The 19,331-nt window shown below is 37.2% G+C and overlaps 1 protein-coding gene across 9 annotated transcripts in view; it reads left to right on the top strand.

The window, feature by feature from the left end:
• Positions 1-19,331, top strand: part of LOC105281988 (regulating synaptic membrane exocytosis protein 1) — a 105,075-nt gene that overhangs the window by 43,289 nt on the left and 42,455 nt on the right. For all 9 annotated transcript variants that reach the window (XR_003406802.1, XR_003406799.1, XR_003406798.1 and 6 more), the window contains exons 9-10: positions 3,753-3,928; positions 7,410-7,478. Coding sequence is in view for 4 of the 9 variants with exons in the window: in XM_026971226.1 (XP_026827027.1) it covers positions 3,753-3,928; positions 7,410-7,478 (245 nt within the window). In the remaining 5 variants the exon portion in view is untranslated. The remainder of the gene's footprint in view (positions 1-3,752; positions 3,929-7,409; positions 7,479-19,331) is intronic.

The raw sequence follows: 19,331 nt of genomic DNA, 5'->3' as shown, positions 1-19,331 counted from the left end.
TTGATTTCATGTATTCTCATATCTTATACCTACTCATGTCTCAAATATTACATGTCCAGTTTCTGCTCATATTGTAGCTTGAGATATGATGATGTGCTACATGAAACTGAAGTATCAATATCAAGTGAACCTAAAATGGCATATGTACAAGAAAAAAAAAGGAAAAAAACATATCACAGATGAAGAAGATACACATCCGTGATTGAGAACGTTCCGACAAAAAGGTTTACGTCAAACGTAGGGAACAGCATTGGAAGGAAACTCCGTATCGACGAAACGTTTTAGACGCTCTTGCAGATTTGCGCGTGGCCTTAGCCCGTACGAAAACGCATGTTCTACTCACTTTCCGGGCACGAGGATCGGAAGAAAATCAGATATGAAATCGCTCGCTATTTTTCAATCCCCAAGATGTTTGCGAAAAGGTTCCAGCGAACGTTGTAGTTTTATTTCCAACGAAATAAGCGTTTACGCGCGTGCGTTTACGTAGGAAACGATTTCGTCGAATCAACGTTCCGTTCCGGGTTCACGTTTGAAAGATTGATCGCTCACAATCGAAATTGCTTCTTATTGATATCACGCGAAGTCGTATGATTGAACGTGATTATAGAAGGAAGAACTATCAATGCAGGATGAATGGATATCCATTTTATCGTCCCACAGAATGATTTCGTTTTTATGATCGCTGCTAACAACGAGCTTTTCGTTGAACTTGCAGTCAATTCTTTCTTCCGAACACTTGATAAAGAATAATTTTATAAGAATAATTATCTTATTGAACATTAAGAAATTGAACATTAAGAAATTCTTAGTTAAAAGCGCACAGAAGACTAAAATAGAAGAGATTTTTCACTTAAATATATAACAAATAATTTAACAATTGTGAAATATGATTAACATTACTGGAACATTATTGATCAAGAATATAAAATCCGTGATCCTATCTAGGATTAATAGAGATTTTGTAATATATTTGCTTATGTTATTCGCAATCAAGAAAAATATTTCAAAATTAAGTTTTTTTTCTATAATCGCATTTGGTTATATTTCAATAGCAATGAAACAAAAAGAACAGATGAAATAAATGAAATAGATGAATAAAGCGATGCGATAAAGACTGAAAATCCGTCAGCGTCACTATCTATCTATCTATCTATCTATCTATCTATCTATCTATCTATCAATCTATCCATATATCTATCCTTCGCGTTGTGTTACGTCATAATAGATAAAATTAGAAAAAATATGTAGTGATCTTCTTTTTATTTTCATCATTCCGGAAGCAATTGGATAGTGATCGTGAACTTGTCTCAGCGGAAATAGAAACGCTTTCATGAAACGAGTCTCGTTAAAAGTTGCACGCCTCGTTTGAAATCTGTCTTGTTCGCTTGGACGTTGCATCGTTCTCTTCTTCTTTCCATCTCTTTTTTTTGCAATTTTTTCTGCACTGCGTATAAAAATGCGAGATAAGCCAGACGCTGCGGGGCACGTGCTGCTCCAGGCCGTCGGCTGAATTGCAAGTTCCAATCTGCAAGGGAAACGAAAAATGTGGCAAGGCTGATGCAATTGCATCAACGTCACGTACGTCAGGATATCGTTCGTTTAGTGCAATGCATTCGCGTGGAGCTTCCGGACAATCGCCTTATAAACGCCTCTCAACTATTCATGAATTTCTATTTATTGCGCGAAACGTCGTGACAGCTATCTGGGTTAAAAGATAGAGAAAAAGATGATATCGGAAGCTGCGCGCGTGTATCGATTTCGATTTTACGACTTTTCATTTATTCCCTATTTATCCTCTTTTCAATTTGAGAATTAACCGCGAAAATCGAGTTCTACAGTCTTCAGCGCGTGTTTTAATGATATCTATCGCCTGAGTTTCCCGTCTACGTGAAAAACTTTTGCGTGATTATGTCGACAACTTTCAATACGATACACAGCCGAGAGGCTCGTAAATATACCAAACTAGTTGCTGGATGCACAAGTGTTTTGACGCGCGTTTACTTGGCATATTTACACAGCAAGATCGTATTCATATTTCATTTTAAATGGATCGCTTCTCTGAAAGCTGCATCACATATAGGGAAAAAGAAAAAAAGAAAGAAAAAGGAAAAAAATAAATAAAGAGGAAATGAAATTTCTAAAAAATACAAGATATTTATATATAGATAAGATTAGAATATAGAATTTATATACGTATAGATAGAAGATAAAAATAAAAGGTTATTTTTTAAAATAGAATTCTTCAATGTAATATATATTATATTTTATTGTTAGTGTATCAAACTATTCTAATCGAAATTGTTTATAAACTGCAATTACCCACTTTATTCGTAGAAGATATAAAGAGCCATACAAATATTTCTTTAAGAGTGATCGAGTTTTAGATGTTATTACTGTAATTAATATTTTATATAAAAGTCGCATACAATTTATCATATAATGATAAATCTCGGTCTAAAAATAAGATTTCCACATCTAGCATAAAATGTTTCCGACGGAATCGGAAACGAAGTCGCTAATTTTTGTATGTAGAATGATGGTGTAGTTATGGTGGCCGGAGTTACTTCATGAAGCCCGAACATAAATTTTCTTAGCTTTCATGAAGCGAAATTAGAGCGGTAATTTGTGTCTATGGTATCACACCATGCGCGGAGCGATAAAAATTTATCGGTTGTCCGGTAACGCTTTTCACACGACGAAAAGTTTAACACAATCGCAACGTTTGAAAGTCTGCTTCCCGTGCAAACATTCGTTTTTCTTTAGTAAAAAACGTGAAATAACATGATTGCATCTTGAATGTTTTTCCTTTGCCTGTTTTTCTTATTGCACAGAAAATAAAATCAATTTCTTTCTGTATCACTTGTTAAACTTTAATTTTCATACGTTTATTTTTTTAATTATTTCCAGTTAACTCGAAGTTTTAAATATGTATACTTAAAATACAATAGGAAACGTAAACAATATTATAAAAGATATTGTTTAATATCAGATATTATTTAATATAATTGTCTTTCTCGCTCGTTCTAACGGTTATTAAAAGTTTATTTTAAGTTATAATTCATATCAACGCTTACCAGTGAAACGATATTTCTCGGTGGTATTTATTATCGCAACTTTGACCGAGAAAGTTAAAAGTCGATATTGGTTGTAATATTCTTCGATCTGCGCCGCGAGCAACGGCGAAATTATTAAACTTATCTTAGCTATTCCAAAATAATTTCGTGATAACGAAACTTGCTTTGACATGAGCGATCAATATCAACCTCTTGAGTACGTGATACTTCCAGATCTGCCTAATCCATATATGCATGACGCAAAAATAATTGCAGATTTTACTCTCTTAAATCTACTAGCAAAAACCACAATTATTTTTGCACCTAATGTTGGTTGGCGCACGAGCTGCTTTTAACAGAATCGCTCTTCGCAGATATAACTGGAATCAGTAATAATGATCGGAGAATCTTCCATCGCGACTAATGTGTGTGTGAACAAAGAGATTATCCTTACCAATCTAATAATAATGATAATAATAATTGTAATTAGTATAATATCTAATAATAATAATTATTATTATTATTATAACATGTTCACGTAAAGATCTTTAGCAGTTTTTAAAATGGTTTTCAAGCAATAATTAGATAATTTGTTTTAATTTGCTCGCTGTTAGGCAATTGCCTTAGCGAATAACTTTTTGAAGTATGATAAGAAGAAGTTTCTGCGACAATCGGTATCATGCATGTTACGTGTTTCAGACCCGACATAAACGCAATAAGGGCATTGACATCGGCCCAACCAGGAGCACCAAAGGGCGCCCCTACGACAGCCGTTAGCAGGGTCGCGGCTGAAGAACGCGAATTGCCTAGACAGAGCAGTCTGGTCGACGGAGAAGGTATCAAGATCGTCATTCACGATGTCGATAGTGATCTCGGTAAGCTTTGCTATCAGAACACCGAAGGATGTGCGTGTTAAATCCTTACTTTTCGTTACCGTCACTTTGTTTCATTGACCACCCATTATTCTTCAACATTCTTTTATATCTTTCCCTCGAAAAGCACGGAGATATTCGTGATACTGTCAATCACAAAATAATTATGCAGAATTATCTGCCTGCGTCCTCCAAAAGAATTGTCCTTCTTTATATTCAATTCCGCAATAAAGTAAAGGCAGGTAAGGATTGACATCCACTTGACTTATTCAGAGGAGGTTTCGTATTTTATTCAGGCATTTTGCGCTACAGGCGTGCAAATTACGCAACGTTACAGGGAGAAAAAACAAAAGAAGTGGTTGAAATGAAATTTCGGATTTGGCAAATTTAATATCATGGATAACGTTGGTTTCAGCTAAGCGGCAAGTTTTTGTTTCTCGCCACTGGTGAAATCTCGTTAATTACGAATCGGAAATTTAATTTCATTAAAGGGAGAGTGGGAGGGACCCTCATGAACCCGTCCGCCTGCTCTCTCGCTCGAGTGGCTCAAGGTGTCGTGTTCGAATACCGATTAATTTACTACGGGGAAACGAAACGATCCGCCTCTTTGTCTAGGATAACGCGGCATTCGGGTTAATTAGACTCGTGTGATATCTGATTCGAGCACAATCGAACGTCGGTCTCGGTTTGCACACGGGTGGCGCACGAGCTGCTTTTAACAGAATCGCTGTTCGCAGAGGAGTGGTGTTATAATATGATATAACTGGAATCAGTAATACGGTCGTCGATACTGGAGAATCTTCCATCGCGACTAATGAACGAACAGATTATCTTTACCAACGTAATACGTTCCTGCAAGCTAAAGTGTCTCGTGTTTCCCGAGAGCGTTTGTGATCGCAAACGCGGCACGCCTAGCCAAGAAATCCCTGCGATATTACTTACTGCGATAAACTTCTCATTTCTTTTTCTCAATTTATACTTGCCGAAAGATACCTTATATGCGATCTAAATTTATGCGATTTATGCAATCTAAATATTCACAAGGAGAAACGAACGGCCTTGTCGCGCAATGCGCTGTTAAAATGCATGCGTATTCGAAGGACTCATATTCAACTCGAATGTTAAGACCGCATTCTCTGCACGATTTGCAGGACAAACGTTTTTTATTTCTGCGTGTGCAAAATTGTGTACCGGGGAAAAACGCAATTTCGTTTGGACTGCAAATCGACCTGCTTTTGTTGTGAATTCACAAATTTCCTTCTGGTTCGAGGAAATCGTAGCACGTTGCGCCACAGCTGGTTCAAGATGGTATTTTCCTTACGCGGATTACCGAGTTATGAGCTTCTGTATTTATATATCTCATATTATTTCTCAACTCACATTGTTATGGAAAATGTGTTTAAATGCGTTTAATCAATAATCTTTTCTGTTCTACCATTATGACATAAAAAAATATAATTGTATATAATAAAAGATAAATCATTTTAATTATATTATATTTTAATACACAAAATTGTTATTCTATAAAGTATTATAAAATGTTTCGAAAAATTTCCGACACAAGTTTCTAGTGTCAACCAGATAACTTTTTACCTTAAGAAAAGTGAACCAAGTGAATCATTTACTTTGAAAGTTATGATTGCTTTGATAACTTACGTTTAATCACGCATTAAGAGTATTTAACGTAATATTTAAATAGTGACTGTGATAGAAATATATACATAAGATGTTCGTGTCTAATTTTTGTTACATATTTAACTGAATTATTTAACTGAATTATTTAACTGAATGATTTTATCATTACTAGTCGAGGAGCTAACTTTCATTCGTTCGATCATGATGTAGTATATCTTTTTAATACGGCTGACCCAGTTTTTTTAAATTTCCCGATAAACGCTTTATCACGTTTAATTAAAATTTTGTTAAAATCTTTCATAGTTGTGACATTAATCGAAAAAATAAATTAATTTAATTTACTGACTCGGTTAAATAAAATATTATGAGTACCTAGATCTTTCAAGTATCTAAATCTTTCTATCATTGCTAATTGACAACAGGCAAAATAAAAAGGCCCATCGCGAGAATTAATTTTTCACGATAACATGACATTTTGTCACTTTTGTGACAAAAGGACTGACAGTCAACGTGGATGATTGAAACTTGAACGTATGCAAGCAGCGTTTGAGTCGCTTCCATCACGTGCGATTTGTCCAAGATTTTATCGCGGGACCGACAGACACGGTATTTTCCCCTTCACGTGCGGGTTACCGAGTTACAGCTGCAAAAACGGACTGTTTCATTTTTCTCGGCCGGCAGGCAGAACACTCCCCCGCGTAGGTCCGGGCGCTATATCGATTGCAGCCACGGCAGTTATCGCGACCCGACACGCCACGCAAGAGCTACGTGCGAATCGCGATCTGTCCACGTGTTCATTAACGGTATGTCGATCGGAAGGCAGATTACGCCCTAGTTTATCTCATCGATAAACTGCGATGCAACAAGCCGCACGCGAGACGGAGTGAAAATGCGCAAACGGAGAAGGAGAAGGAGAAATCAAAGGGTGGACGTAACGAGGAAAACAAAGACGCAAAACTGCGAAAATAATGCACGCTTTCCGCGTGCGCGCTAAAGTGATTGTAATTTGTAATTTTACGACATGCACGTTCTCTCACCGCTGCAACGAGAGCGGTTTGCGTGGAGAGTTATTTGCTAAAGCTATTAGCACTGGGTCACGTAATTGATTTATGTCTTTCGGGAGAGGGACGATATGGTCTACGTGGTGTGCCGCGAATTAACAGAATTTTACATGGACGTGTGACGAAAATGTGTAATAAAAAAAGTGCATAACGTAAATTTTAAAAACGTACATTAATGTTTTTCCGAAACCGCTTGTTTCGCGAATAAGATAAAGACATGTTACAATTACTAATTGCAATAATGATTTGGCTTATTTTCTAAAGCGATTCAAAGTATCATGGAATATTTAGGAATACACTCGCGATATTTTGCGTGATTAAAAATTGACGGCTCTCGCTTGACTATCTTTTTTTGACAAGTCTATTTCTATTATATTTCAAATCTGTCCGCAAATCATCGTTGATTCACCTCGTTTTCGTGGTTCTTTGATAGTTGTGCGGGCAGAAATTTTCTGTCATTGTGCCGGGTGCAATAATAGTTGCGATCAAGCTTCTTTTCTTACAGAATGCTTTTTTTAACCAGCGTGTGCGATAGATAGATATTGCGTAAATCGCGTCAATTTGAAACAATAACTGAACAGCTTTAGAAAAAGAGATTTCGTTCCTTTTTGAAATACGAGCGCAATTCTGCCAGTTTGAAAAGCGGCACAGGCATATAATTCCATGAAAATAAAACTTCGTTTTCTCGTCATCAACACTTCTCTGTTCATTCTACTTCATAAAAATGTATCAAGCTATTAACTAACATGAGTTTCACCGTTGTCCTATCTTTATTCCGCTCCTTTCAGCTCCACGGATGAATGCGAAGAGGAGGGTGAAGCTCAGGAGGGATCCGGTCATGGATAAAGGACACAGAAGTGAGTACATAATTAGAACACTAATTATAGACGTAATTGAAGCATCTTCGGGGGCGCCCGAAACCTGAGACTCGAGACTCGAGAAGAGTTCGGGTTTGCTCCAGATTCCAACTTCTGCTGATCGATTAAATTCTCCTTCTACCACGTGAACAATGTTGATGGTGTTCCGTATCGTCTCTTTAGTTTTGAGTATCGACTCCTCGTTGCAGCTACGAATCATGTCGAAACTTTCATTATCGACAAGTCAATAACACGGTATTAACATCCTAAATGACCTATGTACAATGTTCCTTTGCAGTCATTAACAAAATACACATTTTGAAAAGGGGAACGCTTCAGCGCTGGGAAAACTTTTTTAATAAACTGAATGAAGAGTTTTACCTCGGCATAAATATAATGCCGAGCTAATTGAGACAGAAACAACAGCAATCTTCTCGAGCAAGTAGCTGATTATGGTGAATACAGTCATTCGAAGCTGAAGGGGGTGCAACAGGTTCGGCAAAGCTGCTGGTAATCGAGAGATTAACGAGTCGCGAAATACTTTGATAGGATCCAGGTTAATCAGCAGCCGTGGATGCGCGATGCTATTAATCTTTTAACCATCCCCGAAAACTCCATCTCTCTTCGTCGTGCTTTCACGCGCCGCTTTCTCCTCGCCTACTCTTTCCCGCTCACGGCTTTGCGTTTACTCTCGTCTCTCTCATTGTCACTTTACACCTCGGTCTTTTAGGTCCTTTGTGGCTGCTCCATTGTGATGTATCGCCCACATTTACATCCTCTGATGAATTATGTATTTCTGGTCTCTCATCTAGTGCTCTCGACGTTACACTTTACTCCCACAATTAAATCTAATGTTAAATAGTTGATGAGGCGCGCGTTGGCCAAAACGGAGATTAAAATTTCGTCAAGTTGTGCTACAACACTACCCACACGTTTATCTCAGCATTGTTTTAGACTTATTCTCGTCACACATGTGTATCTTGCGATTTCATATCACACGCTATGCAACGCGTTTATCAACGTAGTGCCTTCCATCATACGGATACAAGGCTGTCGATAGTTGATGCAGCAGTTGCTCTAAATGGTTGACGGCTCATAGTTATACGAACCGTTATGTAATAACTATTGGTGCGGAGTATGTGCATCAGTAAATAGTCAAGAGAGAGAGAGAAGCAGCAGTAATTCTAAGCCTGCGACTGACGGTAGGCGTGCGATTGACGTTTAATTATTCGTTGCGCATTCAGGCGCTTCGTTTCCTCTATAACTCGCGTCCGCGTTGTCCTTTCTTGTTGCGCGCCGTTATGACACGGTGCCAGGCAAGGGTTATCGGAGGAAGATTTATCGATCATGTCCTTACGAGTAATTAGAGCGAACAGAACAGACGAAACGACCGATCCGAGGCAATATTCGAAATTTCAACAGCCGACAACATTACTAAAGAAAATTTTTTTAATGTTTTTAAGATTGTTTTAAGATTAAGACATTAAGATAAATATATTAATGCATTGTGCGGTAAACAAACTTTTAATCATGCTTCAATTATGTTTGATTAACCCTAGCTTCCCTAGCTAGATTTTCAATTTTCACATTATTAGGATACAGGCTACCTCACATTGAACATTTAATTAAAAATATAAGAAAAAATCAACTGATTTTAAGTTACTTTTTTAGGAAAATTTTAAAAAGAAAATATTTTGTAAAATATTCGCTTGTAAAAAAAGATTACATTCAAATATCGTGAATTATTTTATTTTATTTTATTTGGGGTTTCAGGCATCTCTGTGTGGGAAGCGAGGGTTATTAAGTAAACCAATGTACTTTTGGATGTCATCACAAACATTTCCGCAAACAATAATGATTCGGATTGTCTCCTGTTTGTTAGATTGTATGCATATTCGTCAGTCTCACGAGTTTTACGTCGCTATATGCAAGTACCATGTTGTCATCAAATACGCGCGCTAATTTTTATTAATGCAATTAATGCATTTATTCGATACTGAGCTCTTTTGACTGTGACGATGGTGTGACAGCGAATTTACGAATGGCCCAAGTGAATTTCTCATCATAGTAGCCCATTCAATACTGCAACGACGAATTATAGTTGCGCGGAACATATATGTTCATTTGCTCGCGTTAATGACCTAGAGTCCTAAAACATACGCGTGTTTTTTAACATGTTTTTTGTTTTCTAATTTTATTTTACAGTAAATTAAATTCAGAGTGATTTAATATATTTAGTCATTCATAAACGTAACGCAGACGATTAAATATGAAATAGACGCGATATTATGAACTTGTAGCGTGTAAAATAGAAATTCATGAGTTTTATATTTTTGTTTCCTTTTGACGGTAATTCGACGTACAATATACTACCAAACAAATGCATTTCTACTAATTTAGCTCAATAATTCCACGTACATATGTTCGATCATTACACTGCACTTTCGCGGTCGTAATTCATAAGAAAATGAAACCTTTGCTGTTTGATATCTGAGAGTCACTTTGATGTCATTTATCGTTTCTTGTTTACGGATAACAGCATCTGCTGATCGCGGCATTATCGGCAACTAATCTGCTGTAATAATATAGAAAGCACAATAACAGCGGTTCCGCACCGCGATTCACGCAATTCGAAGGGAAAGCCATTAAGCCCGATGATACGTAATGCGTGGACGTAAACTGGATGCAACTGTAATTCCGTGCGGCAATTTCGCAATGACAGCTTTTCCGCGATAGCTGCAATGGAATGACAAGGCAACGCGGGGAACAAACAATATAATATCCCCATTTGCGCAGTTAATGCATCTAAAACTAGTACAATTAATAATTAAAAATTCAAACGATTATCAAATTAAATAAAAATGTTCAATAAATGTGTCTTGTTCTTATTTGATACTTATTTACAACTGAAACTCAATAAAAACCTGTGAAAAGAGATAAATATTATAGCTGGAAAAATTATAAATATCTTTATTCCAATTAACGAAGTGAAAACGAATTTAATTTACTCTCACGGAGATAAAAAAAAACTCGCAAGAAAACACATTTAGGCCGTAAAAGGTTTCTATTTGTTTAAACTGCGTCGGGTGACCAGTTATTCAGCAAAAATCGTAAATAAAGAGCCATATAGAGGATTGAACGTTCCATAAATAGTGCCGGTATACCGCGTGCGAAAGACCCGTCGCCGCCAAACTGCAGTCGCGGATCCGGCACCACCAACGTTTTGCACACATCTATCTCCGAATAATAGGTTTTCGTGCGAATCACATGACATCACGGACGCAGCTGCATTCGCAGTCCGAAGGTCCGCCAATATTCGGCGCGATCGATTGGCTCTCGACGCGGCCATCTCAATAGAAATGCGTTAACGCAAACGGACATGTCTCGTGTATTTTGCAACCTGGTTTGTAAACCGCCTGATTCACCGCACAACCGGCACAACCAACTGCATGTCGATCAACAGCCGTTGTCTTGGTCACTCGTTGCTGCGCATCTCTATATTCAAAAAGTACCCGACTGACGGAAACTTCGTAAAAACCAACTGATGTAAAGAGAAAGAAAACAAAAAAACAAAAGTCCCTCCTAAATAAAAGCTCGGGTAAAACTCCTGTTTAGGGGAGCCTGCTCCAATGACCTTGACCTTGACATATGTTGTCAAGGTTACCCTCCTGAGTAATGTAAAAAAGATTTTAACCGTCGCTCGTTGTTTATTAAAAAGTTATTAACAAAAGAAGTTTAATAATTTTGCACGAATTTTCAGTTGTCCACGCGAAGCAAGTACTTGACTTAGACATATATTACAAAGATCATCCTCCTGAGTAATCTGCAGAAGAGTTTAGTCATCGCTCGTTGTTTATTAAAAAGTTATAAACAAAAAATGTTTAATGATTTTACACGAATTATACGTTTCTGTACTACGCTCGTTTTCAGCCCGCTTCGCGGGAGGGTGGGGGGGGGGGGCGAAACACTGATCCACGCATGTACTTTGCAAAATAAAAACGGGATGGTTAGGTTAGGTTAGGTTAGGTTAAAGCAGAGAATACTTTGTATTTAACTGTTTCAAAGTGTACCGAAGTGTATGACATACTACCTATGTGATCACGGTCACGGTGATGAGGTCACGGTCGAAGAAACCAAAACAAAATAGTATGCTCAGGTGTATAGTGGATATTTGAGTATAAGGCCGGAGACACAATGGTAGGCAACAGGAACAAGGAATAACCAATCGCGTTGCTCGATTTGGTCATCCGTACTCAAATCGTGTAACCTAACCTGGTTAGGTTATATTTTCCGAAACTGGAGCCCTGGACACATACGCTCGTTTTTAGCTTCGCGGGAGGGCGGGGGCAGGGGCTTCGCTCCCCCCCCCCCCGCCGGAATCCGTACCGTGTACCAGGTGATCAAAATCTGTTACACTGGTTTTGGCGGGGGGGGGGGGGCGAAGTCCCTGCCCCCCGCCCTCCCGCGAAGCGGGCTGAAACCGAGCGTATGTGTCCGGGGCTCCAGTTTTGGAAAATATAACCTTTTCCTTGTGGACGGCTGAAAATTCGTGCAAAATCATTAAACTTCTTTTATTAATAACTTTTTAGTAAACAACGAGCGATGGCTGAAACCTTCTGAAGGTCACTCAGGACACTGACCTTGACAACATATGTCAAGGTCAAGGTCATCGGAGGTGGATCCCCTAAACAGGAGTTTTACCAAAGCTCGCATTAAACTCGCGTAATAGAATTATTAATCGATAATTTGTGAATTATATACAATTGGCGATTAATAAATTTGAGCGAATTAAATATCGGGAATGTAAATGTATGACAGAAGTTCATTTTTCAATTTATTTTCGAAAAGCCTTTACTTTGGCAGACTCGATTAAAAATAATACATAAAGCTATGTATAACATATTTACAGATCTTGTTCAAAGCTGTATATTGCTAATTAATCTCCTAAGAGAGATCTCTTCTGGTAAAAAAAGAAGTGAATCCTGACGAGAATGTTCCCGTAAAGACGGATATAACAAATAATATGTAATATTGTAAGCGCAAGCGAGAAAAAGCGCAAGTGAGAAAAAAGCTGAAAGATCCTTACTTAGGCCGGTATTCATAGTTGGATCTTATATTTAAGACCGTCTTAAGTTCATCTGCAGATACTGTATGGATCATTTCATTGGCTATGGAGTATCTGAAGATAAGACACTTATAAGATAAGACAGTCTTAAATATACGACCTGAATGAATACCGGCCTTAGATAAATTTTAGATAATACATACATATTTACCTGAGTTCATAGCCGAATCGCTATGGCGGGCTGTCTGACTCGATAAATAGGGCGCGAGTATAGTTAAGGGGAGAGAAGAGCACGAGACGTAATAGCGAGCGGCAATGAGCGAGAGAAGCGTTACCGATTCTGAGATAAAAAATAAAGTGTGGTCTTTATTTATACAAGGCAGAGGCTGATTTCATTATTTGAGCAACTTGACGCTCCGTAAAATGTTTCGAGCCTACGGTATGATCCATCCATTGCGCGCGCGCAATGCCAAATATTTTTACAAAACACGAATGACGGATAACACATGAGAAGGGTAGCAATGTCTGGAATTAACGCTCAACAGGTTGACTACGGATACGACAGGGATCTGTTTTGATTTAATCATGAGAAATGGGGATGTTTGCTGTGGCAGCTTTGGCGGATATCGCCCGGGCTATTTGATTGGGGTACATAACATGCGAGCGAAATAAACGGAACACTACAAGCGGTATATCATTACTTGATACATGCCACGATACCATTTACTTGGACCATTTACTTGGTACATGACATGCAGGTATTTTCACTGCTTTCTAAATGTCAGCGCTGTCGTAAAAGCGTAATGTGCATTTGCGTGTCATTTACTTAGATCGATAGAACGCGAGGAAAGTTGGGTAATGTAGCTACATGCATACGTACAGTTATTACTTGTTATATCGACACGCCGCAAAATGCATCATATTTAAATCTTCAGATATTTAAAGCCTGTTTTAGACTACGCAATATATTGCGCAGATTTGACGCAATTTTTAAAGCAAGAAATATTGTGGAATATCATACACAAATTGTAAGCGAATTGCATGTGCTTCGTAAATTGCGCAAGATATTGAAAACGTGCTTTTTCTTGAGCAATGTTTCGTCTGCTGACGCGTGCCATGGTTTGTACATTTCGAGATCTGTTTTTTTTTATTTATTTAAATGACATTTAATACTACATTTTTTATTTTGATAAAAAGTTTATTTTATCAAAACTAAACTTTTGTTACTTGTTTGTTTATGATTAGTGCAAAGTTATGATAATCGCCTCGCTACTCGCCTCTATATTACTCGTTTTGTTATACATGTTCCTTATTAATAAGCACGCTATTCCTATATAACTGATACATTCCTCCATGTTTTCAGTTACATATTGCGTATACAAGTGCATATTGCGCAACCTTGCGTCAAATAAAATGTACAGTATAAAATACAAACACAATACAATTTAACTGCAAGCAATTCTTGCAGCAAAAAGTTGTTCAAGAAATTGCGTCAAATCTAGCGCAATATATTGCATAGTCTAAAACGGGCTTTATACAACGAATTAAATTTATTCGAAAGGTATATATAAATGTATATAAAGTAAATGTACGGGTACCGAATTCTATCTATATAAAAGTTAAATTAAATTCATTTTATATTAAAAAGTTGCTCAACACGGATTAACAATGAATAAATAACTAAAGAAAAGCTCTCTCAAAGTCAGAGAGAGTGTAGAGATTCATGTTTATCCTCAGAAACAATACGATGGTAATAAGAAGCTTTGCTGGTCTTTGCGGATGAATACAGTAAAACCGACAAACAATACGAATTGTACAAGTGCAAGGGTTGTAAGCATAAGCTGAAGGAATAAATGGAAGTAATTGTTGAGTAATGGGCGCTTTCGGCATTGTCCAAAACAGCGCGTAAAAAGACGCAAATCACGGAAGACGAACGTGTAGTAGCTCGGTGATATGCGGCCGTGACAATAAAAAAACCGACGCGATTCGTGCGTGATAGGCACGCAGAGCTGTAAAAATTTCGCTCGTGTGGCGCGCTCGTATGTAAATCTCGGTAACAATGCAAATTAATTCGTAGGTCATGTTTTCTAGAGTATGAATTATAGCTGTACGCCTCTGCAAACTATAATTTAGAGCGGAACGCCTCCCGCTTTGTCGCCTTGACGCGCGTGACATCGTTACACTTCGCACAAGAACAGTGGTAGGTGGAGACGATTTATTTCACTAGGACAATAATTATAATTAAACGACGTCGACGAACAACGCAGAAAAACGGTGCGCGGAGGTACCGCTCAGGTTTAATTGCGCTTGAGAACTCGACTCGTAATCTCGATACGCGACGCATTTAAACGGCTACTTTTGAGGCGCATGACGACGATATAAAACACATCAATAATAATTTGTTGATTTAATAATTTGTTAATTTAATAATGTCGTTATGAAAACAAATCTTCATAGAAAGAAATCATGATTTGCAAACTGCACGTTTATTATACTTGATAAATAACAATCTCCACTTACACCTTATAATTTAATTTACAACCCCGTGTACTTAGTGGGAAATGTTTAATGAATATACAGGACATGCACATGAAACAGAATTTTGTACATTAACGTTACTTAAATAATTAACTATGTACGCATTTTATTACAGGCATATTTGATGGAACGTGAAATTGCACATTTTTACTCGTAAAATAAAACTCCTCCTCTTTTATGTGGTTTGCCTCCCCAATCACTCGGTTACGTGAAGTCTTTTGATAATTCTTTCAAATTATCAAGCCCTTATTTGCATTCAAGAGAATCACCTTGTAATGGAGAGACCAGGTGCTAATGTTACCGTAAAAAACCTTTCTTTCTCGTTTAAGCATTTAAAGTTATCTGCCCTCGGGGATCGGGGACCGACAATCGTGCAAACGAGGACAAACTTAATGGAAATGACGGACGAGAAAAACTACAGATATACGTGTGCTGCATTGCACAAGTGTAGATGTGACAGCTATTGTTATTATTATTTACATGAGCAAGGTTTCTCTCGTATCACACATTTATTACAGAAAGTTATGAAGAAGTACGCAAATCAAATCTGCACTACTGTCACTGTTATAAGAAGGCTTACGGCTCGCTCGTGAAACTCGCGCACATAATAAACCACAAATCCGTTAAACATTAAAAAGTGTATATTTGAATAAAATCTTCACAGCACAAATATAATTCACAATAACTCCGTAACCGAACGCGAACTGAACTTTTATATAATTATTCGGCGGAATATGAAATTACGAAGACGTCGGTGACCGGGCGATACGTGTGAAATCTTCACGATGACTCGACTTGAACACACAAATCGGTCCTTTTATAATCTGTGTGGTTTCTAACGATCTCCGTTTAATCAATAAAACATTCTATTAGATACAAACGAACAGAAGATCTTTAAAAACAAATCAGCTGTCAACTCTATCGATCGGCGAGCTGACAGTTAACGCAGCTGACGTTGTCAGCTGATGCTGACGTCACACCGCTCACTCGCTTCCGCTCACTCGCGGTTTTTTTGCGTATACCGCTCGTTCGCGACAGTCACCCTTGCGAAATAATTATAGTGTTTCACAAAGTTGTCCTAATTTTAGAAACAAAATAAATAACATTTTTATTCATATTGATTAAAAGATCTTCTGAAATTGTATAACTATTATTTATAATATTCATTATATATTACATTATTAAATATTATAAACAAATTGCAAAATTGATGAAAATTCCTTTCTCCTGAAAGACACGTATTCGCTTTCCGACATTCCGTAAAACTGTGAGGTACGAAATGGTGAATAATAAATTTCGCAAAAGTTGGAAAGATGCCAAACAGTTGAGGGAAATAAAAAAGGGATCGAAGAAATGAGAAAATTATCCCATAAAGGCAAGATCCGTAGAGGGGTTGCGCTTCGAGCAAACTGCGAACTGTCCGCAACAGGTACGCCATTGTGGCTATGAGCAGACGTATTTCCTATTATCGCGAATACAGCCTGGAATTGTTTCGTATCCATCCCCTGTCTCCCTCGACCCCATTATCCAGCTAGATGCTCATGGCTTGTCACGCATGAGTTCTAATTATCGTTTATTTCCAATAATGAAAATAATCGCAATACTTTCCAATTTCATTACATATATACTTTTTATATAAATAATGATGTTTTTGTATAATTATTACAATTAAATATTGCATTTTTATATGTAATTGTTTTTTATTATTAATAAGTAAGGATAAATTTTTTAAATCAAGAATGAAATTTGAGATTTTATTTGCTCAGAAAGATTATATATGAGATGTGCGATAAGATTACGTTATAATATTGTACAGAATTACGTATTTTACGTAATACATTTTGTGAATACTATAACAATAAAGTATTACTAAAATTTTTTAATGTTAATATATTAAAGCGAATAAAAAAGTTAACTTAATTATGATTCAATTTTAATGTATTAATTTCAAACAAATCAACAAATGCAACTTGGAATTAGCTTTATTACTGTAAGCACAAAGCAACACATGTAAATGAACGACACGTAGTCTATAATTATGCAACTTGCGTGTTGCTCGTAATTAGACCACGCTTCTTGCAAGTTACTAAGCATCAGCGTTAGCTTTAATTAGCTTTGTCGTTGTCGTGCGCTCATTTTATTCCTTTTGATATCGTAAGCGATCGCAAAAGTCTTCGAGTTCTGTCCGTTTCGCAATAGCGCAGATTTTTTTAAACAATAAAATGGATCTCCAATTTATTCATTAAATTTAATTAGATTCACCAGTATTATTAATACATATTCAGATAGCTCGCAACTCTAATAAAGTGTGTGAATTAAAATTAAATACGAATGTGAATTGAGTTAGATAATATCGATTTAAAGACAAACTGCAGTTCAGTTTATGATTATCAGACAACTTATTATCCATTAATACTACCGACAGAGAATAATAATATGCAAACGTCAGATTCCTAGCATCGAAAGCCGCGGCTAAGGTTTCTGTACTTATGAACGATAGCTGATAATTACCATGGCGTGCGAGTGAAACCTCTAACTAAATTACTTGAGAATCTATCCCGGCATTACGACATAAACGAGATTCTCTCCTTAACCAATTCATCAGAGCATTAACAGATAATTCCGCTGTGCGTTCGATGACGTTAATCAATGAAATGGTACGACGTCGCGTTAACGTCGTATCTCGTTAACGTCTGGTTTGTGCAAACGCAGATTTGCACATCGGCCAGTACGACAGTCCGAGGCTGCAACCAATCCGCCAAATAGGATTGGTATTTCGTGACTGCCGAATTTGAAATTCCGACTAGCTCGATTGTGAGACGTCAACATGTGCTTTTAACTCGATTGCTCACAAATACTGCATCCTCGAGTTTTTGTCGAACTTAAAATTTTAATGCAATTTTTCTCAAATAATTCTGTGACATATTCGAGCCTTCATCAAATTTCATTCAAAGATATGTTTATCGAAATTTACCACTTTTTACGATTTCTTGTGCGCCGACAGTAATTTCTTCAAAATTTTCAACTTACTTCAACAATGACATTGTATTCAAAAATATCTTAGAAATATATTATTATAAATTGCTATAAACTACTATATAATACCTTAAACCTTGCTTTATTATGAGTAAAGTGGGACTAAAAATATTATTTTCCGTAAAATAATCTTTTTTCGATTTTAGAACCATTCTCTTCACGACCGTTTAAATTTAACGACGGCGCTTACCGAACGGCCCCTCACGATTCGGGCACACGAAAGGACGGCAGAATTACGCGCACCGTAGCGGCGGGATTAATTCGTACACATCAGAACGAAATTACGTGCGCGGTAGCACGATACACTTAATTAAGTGCTTCTGCTCGCGCGCGCACATTTCGGATTTCTCACGCTAATATACCGGGACAATACTATTACGGGCGGCATGCAAGAATGTTACGCGGCTGACCACGGATCTTTAGGTATGGAGAACGCGAAGATGTTGACTACGCACGCAATATGCATAGCACGAAGAACGACATAGGGTTCTCGCTCTATCGCCGCTTGTGTACCTCCCGGTCGTGTGCCAAACTATGCCTCCAATGTCCGTCACCTACCATCCTTTAACTCCAGCATCCCTCTGCTACGATCCTTACGCTATGGCCATTACATCATTTCGTGACACAGCCTCAGAAACTCCCCTAAACAAAGATGAATATAGCGGTCTCCGCCAAAAGAGAAAGAATGTTTTGCCCAAATATCAAAATATGAGGAGCATGCGTTTGCTCTTCAAGCAGGAATTAGGCTACTTTTATTGATTCTTGCTATTTGACATAATAAATATAAGTAAATATGGTAAGTAAGGAGTATTTTACTTGTTTCTATTTAAATAGTTTTCTTTAATTTATCGAAAACTTTGGATAACTTCTTCCTGCGTTCTTCGTATCATTTTGGTATCTTATTTGCGATAAAACACTCCGATTAACAATAGAATGATTCATATGTTCACTTTTGACTTCGAATTGCCAGATTTTCTTTGAATCACTTTTAATAATTGTTTTATTAAAGAGGAAAAAATTATTTACATGGGGATATTTTAAAGTTGAACGATTTATGGATATATAGAAGACATTCAATGAGTAATAATAATAACGCATAAATTTAAGCTAATTGATAATTAATGCAGACTTAAAAAATGAGGAAAATGATGATGATACATTGCACAGCTGCGAAAAGCCAACTACGCAATTTTTTATCCTCATTCACCGCGTGG

Source organism: Ooceraea biroi, chromosome 7, assembly GCF_003672135.1.
Source record: "Ooceraea biroi isolate clonal line C1 chromosome 7, Obir_v5.4, whole genome shotgun sequence".
In the NCBI taxonomy this organism is placed as follows: domain Eukaryota; kingdom Metazoa; phylum Arthropoda; class Insecta; order Hymenoptera; family Formicidae; genus Ooceraea; species Ooceraea biroi.
The sequence above is the reverse complement of the archived record's forward strand: the minus strand, read 5'-3'. Positions and strand labels throughout refer to the sequence as shown.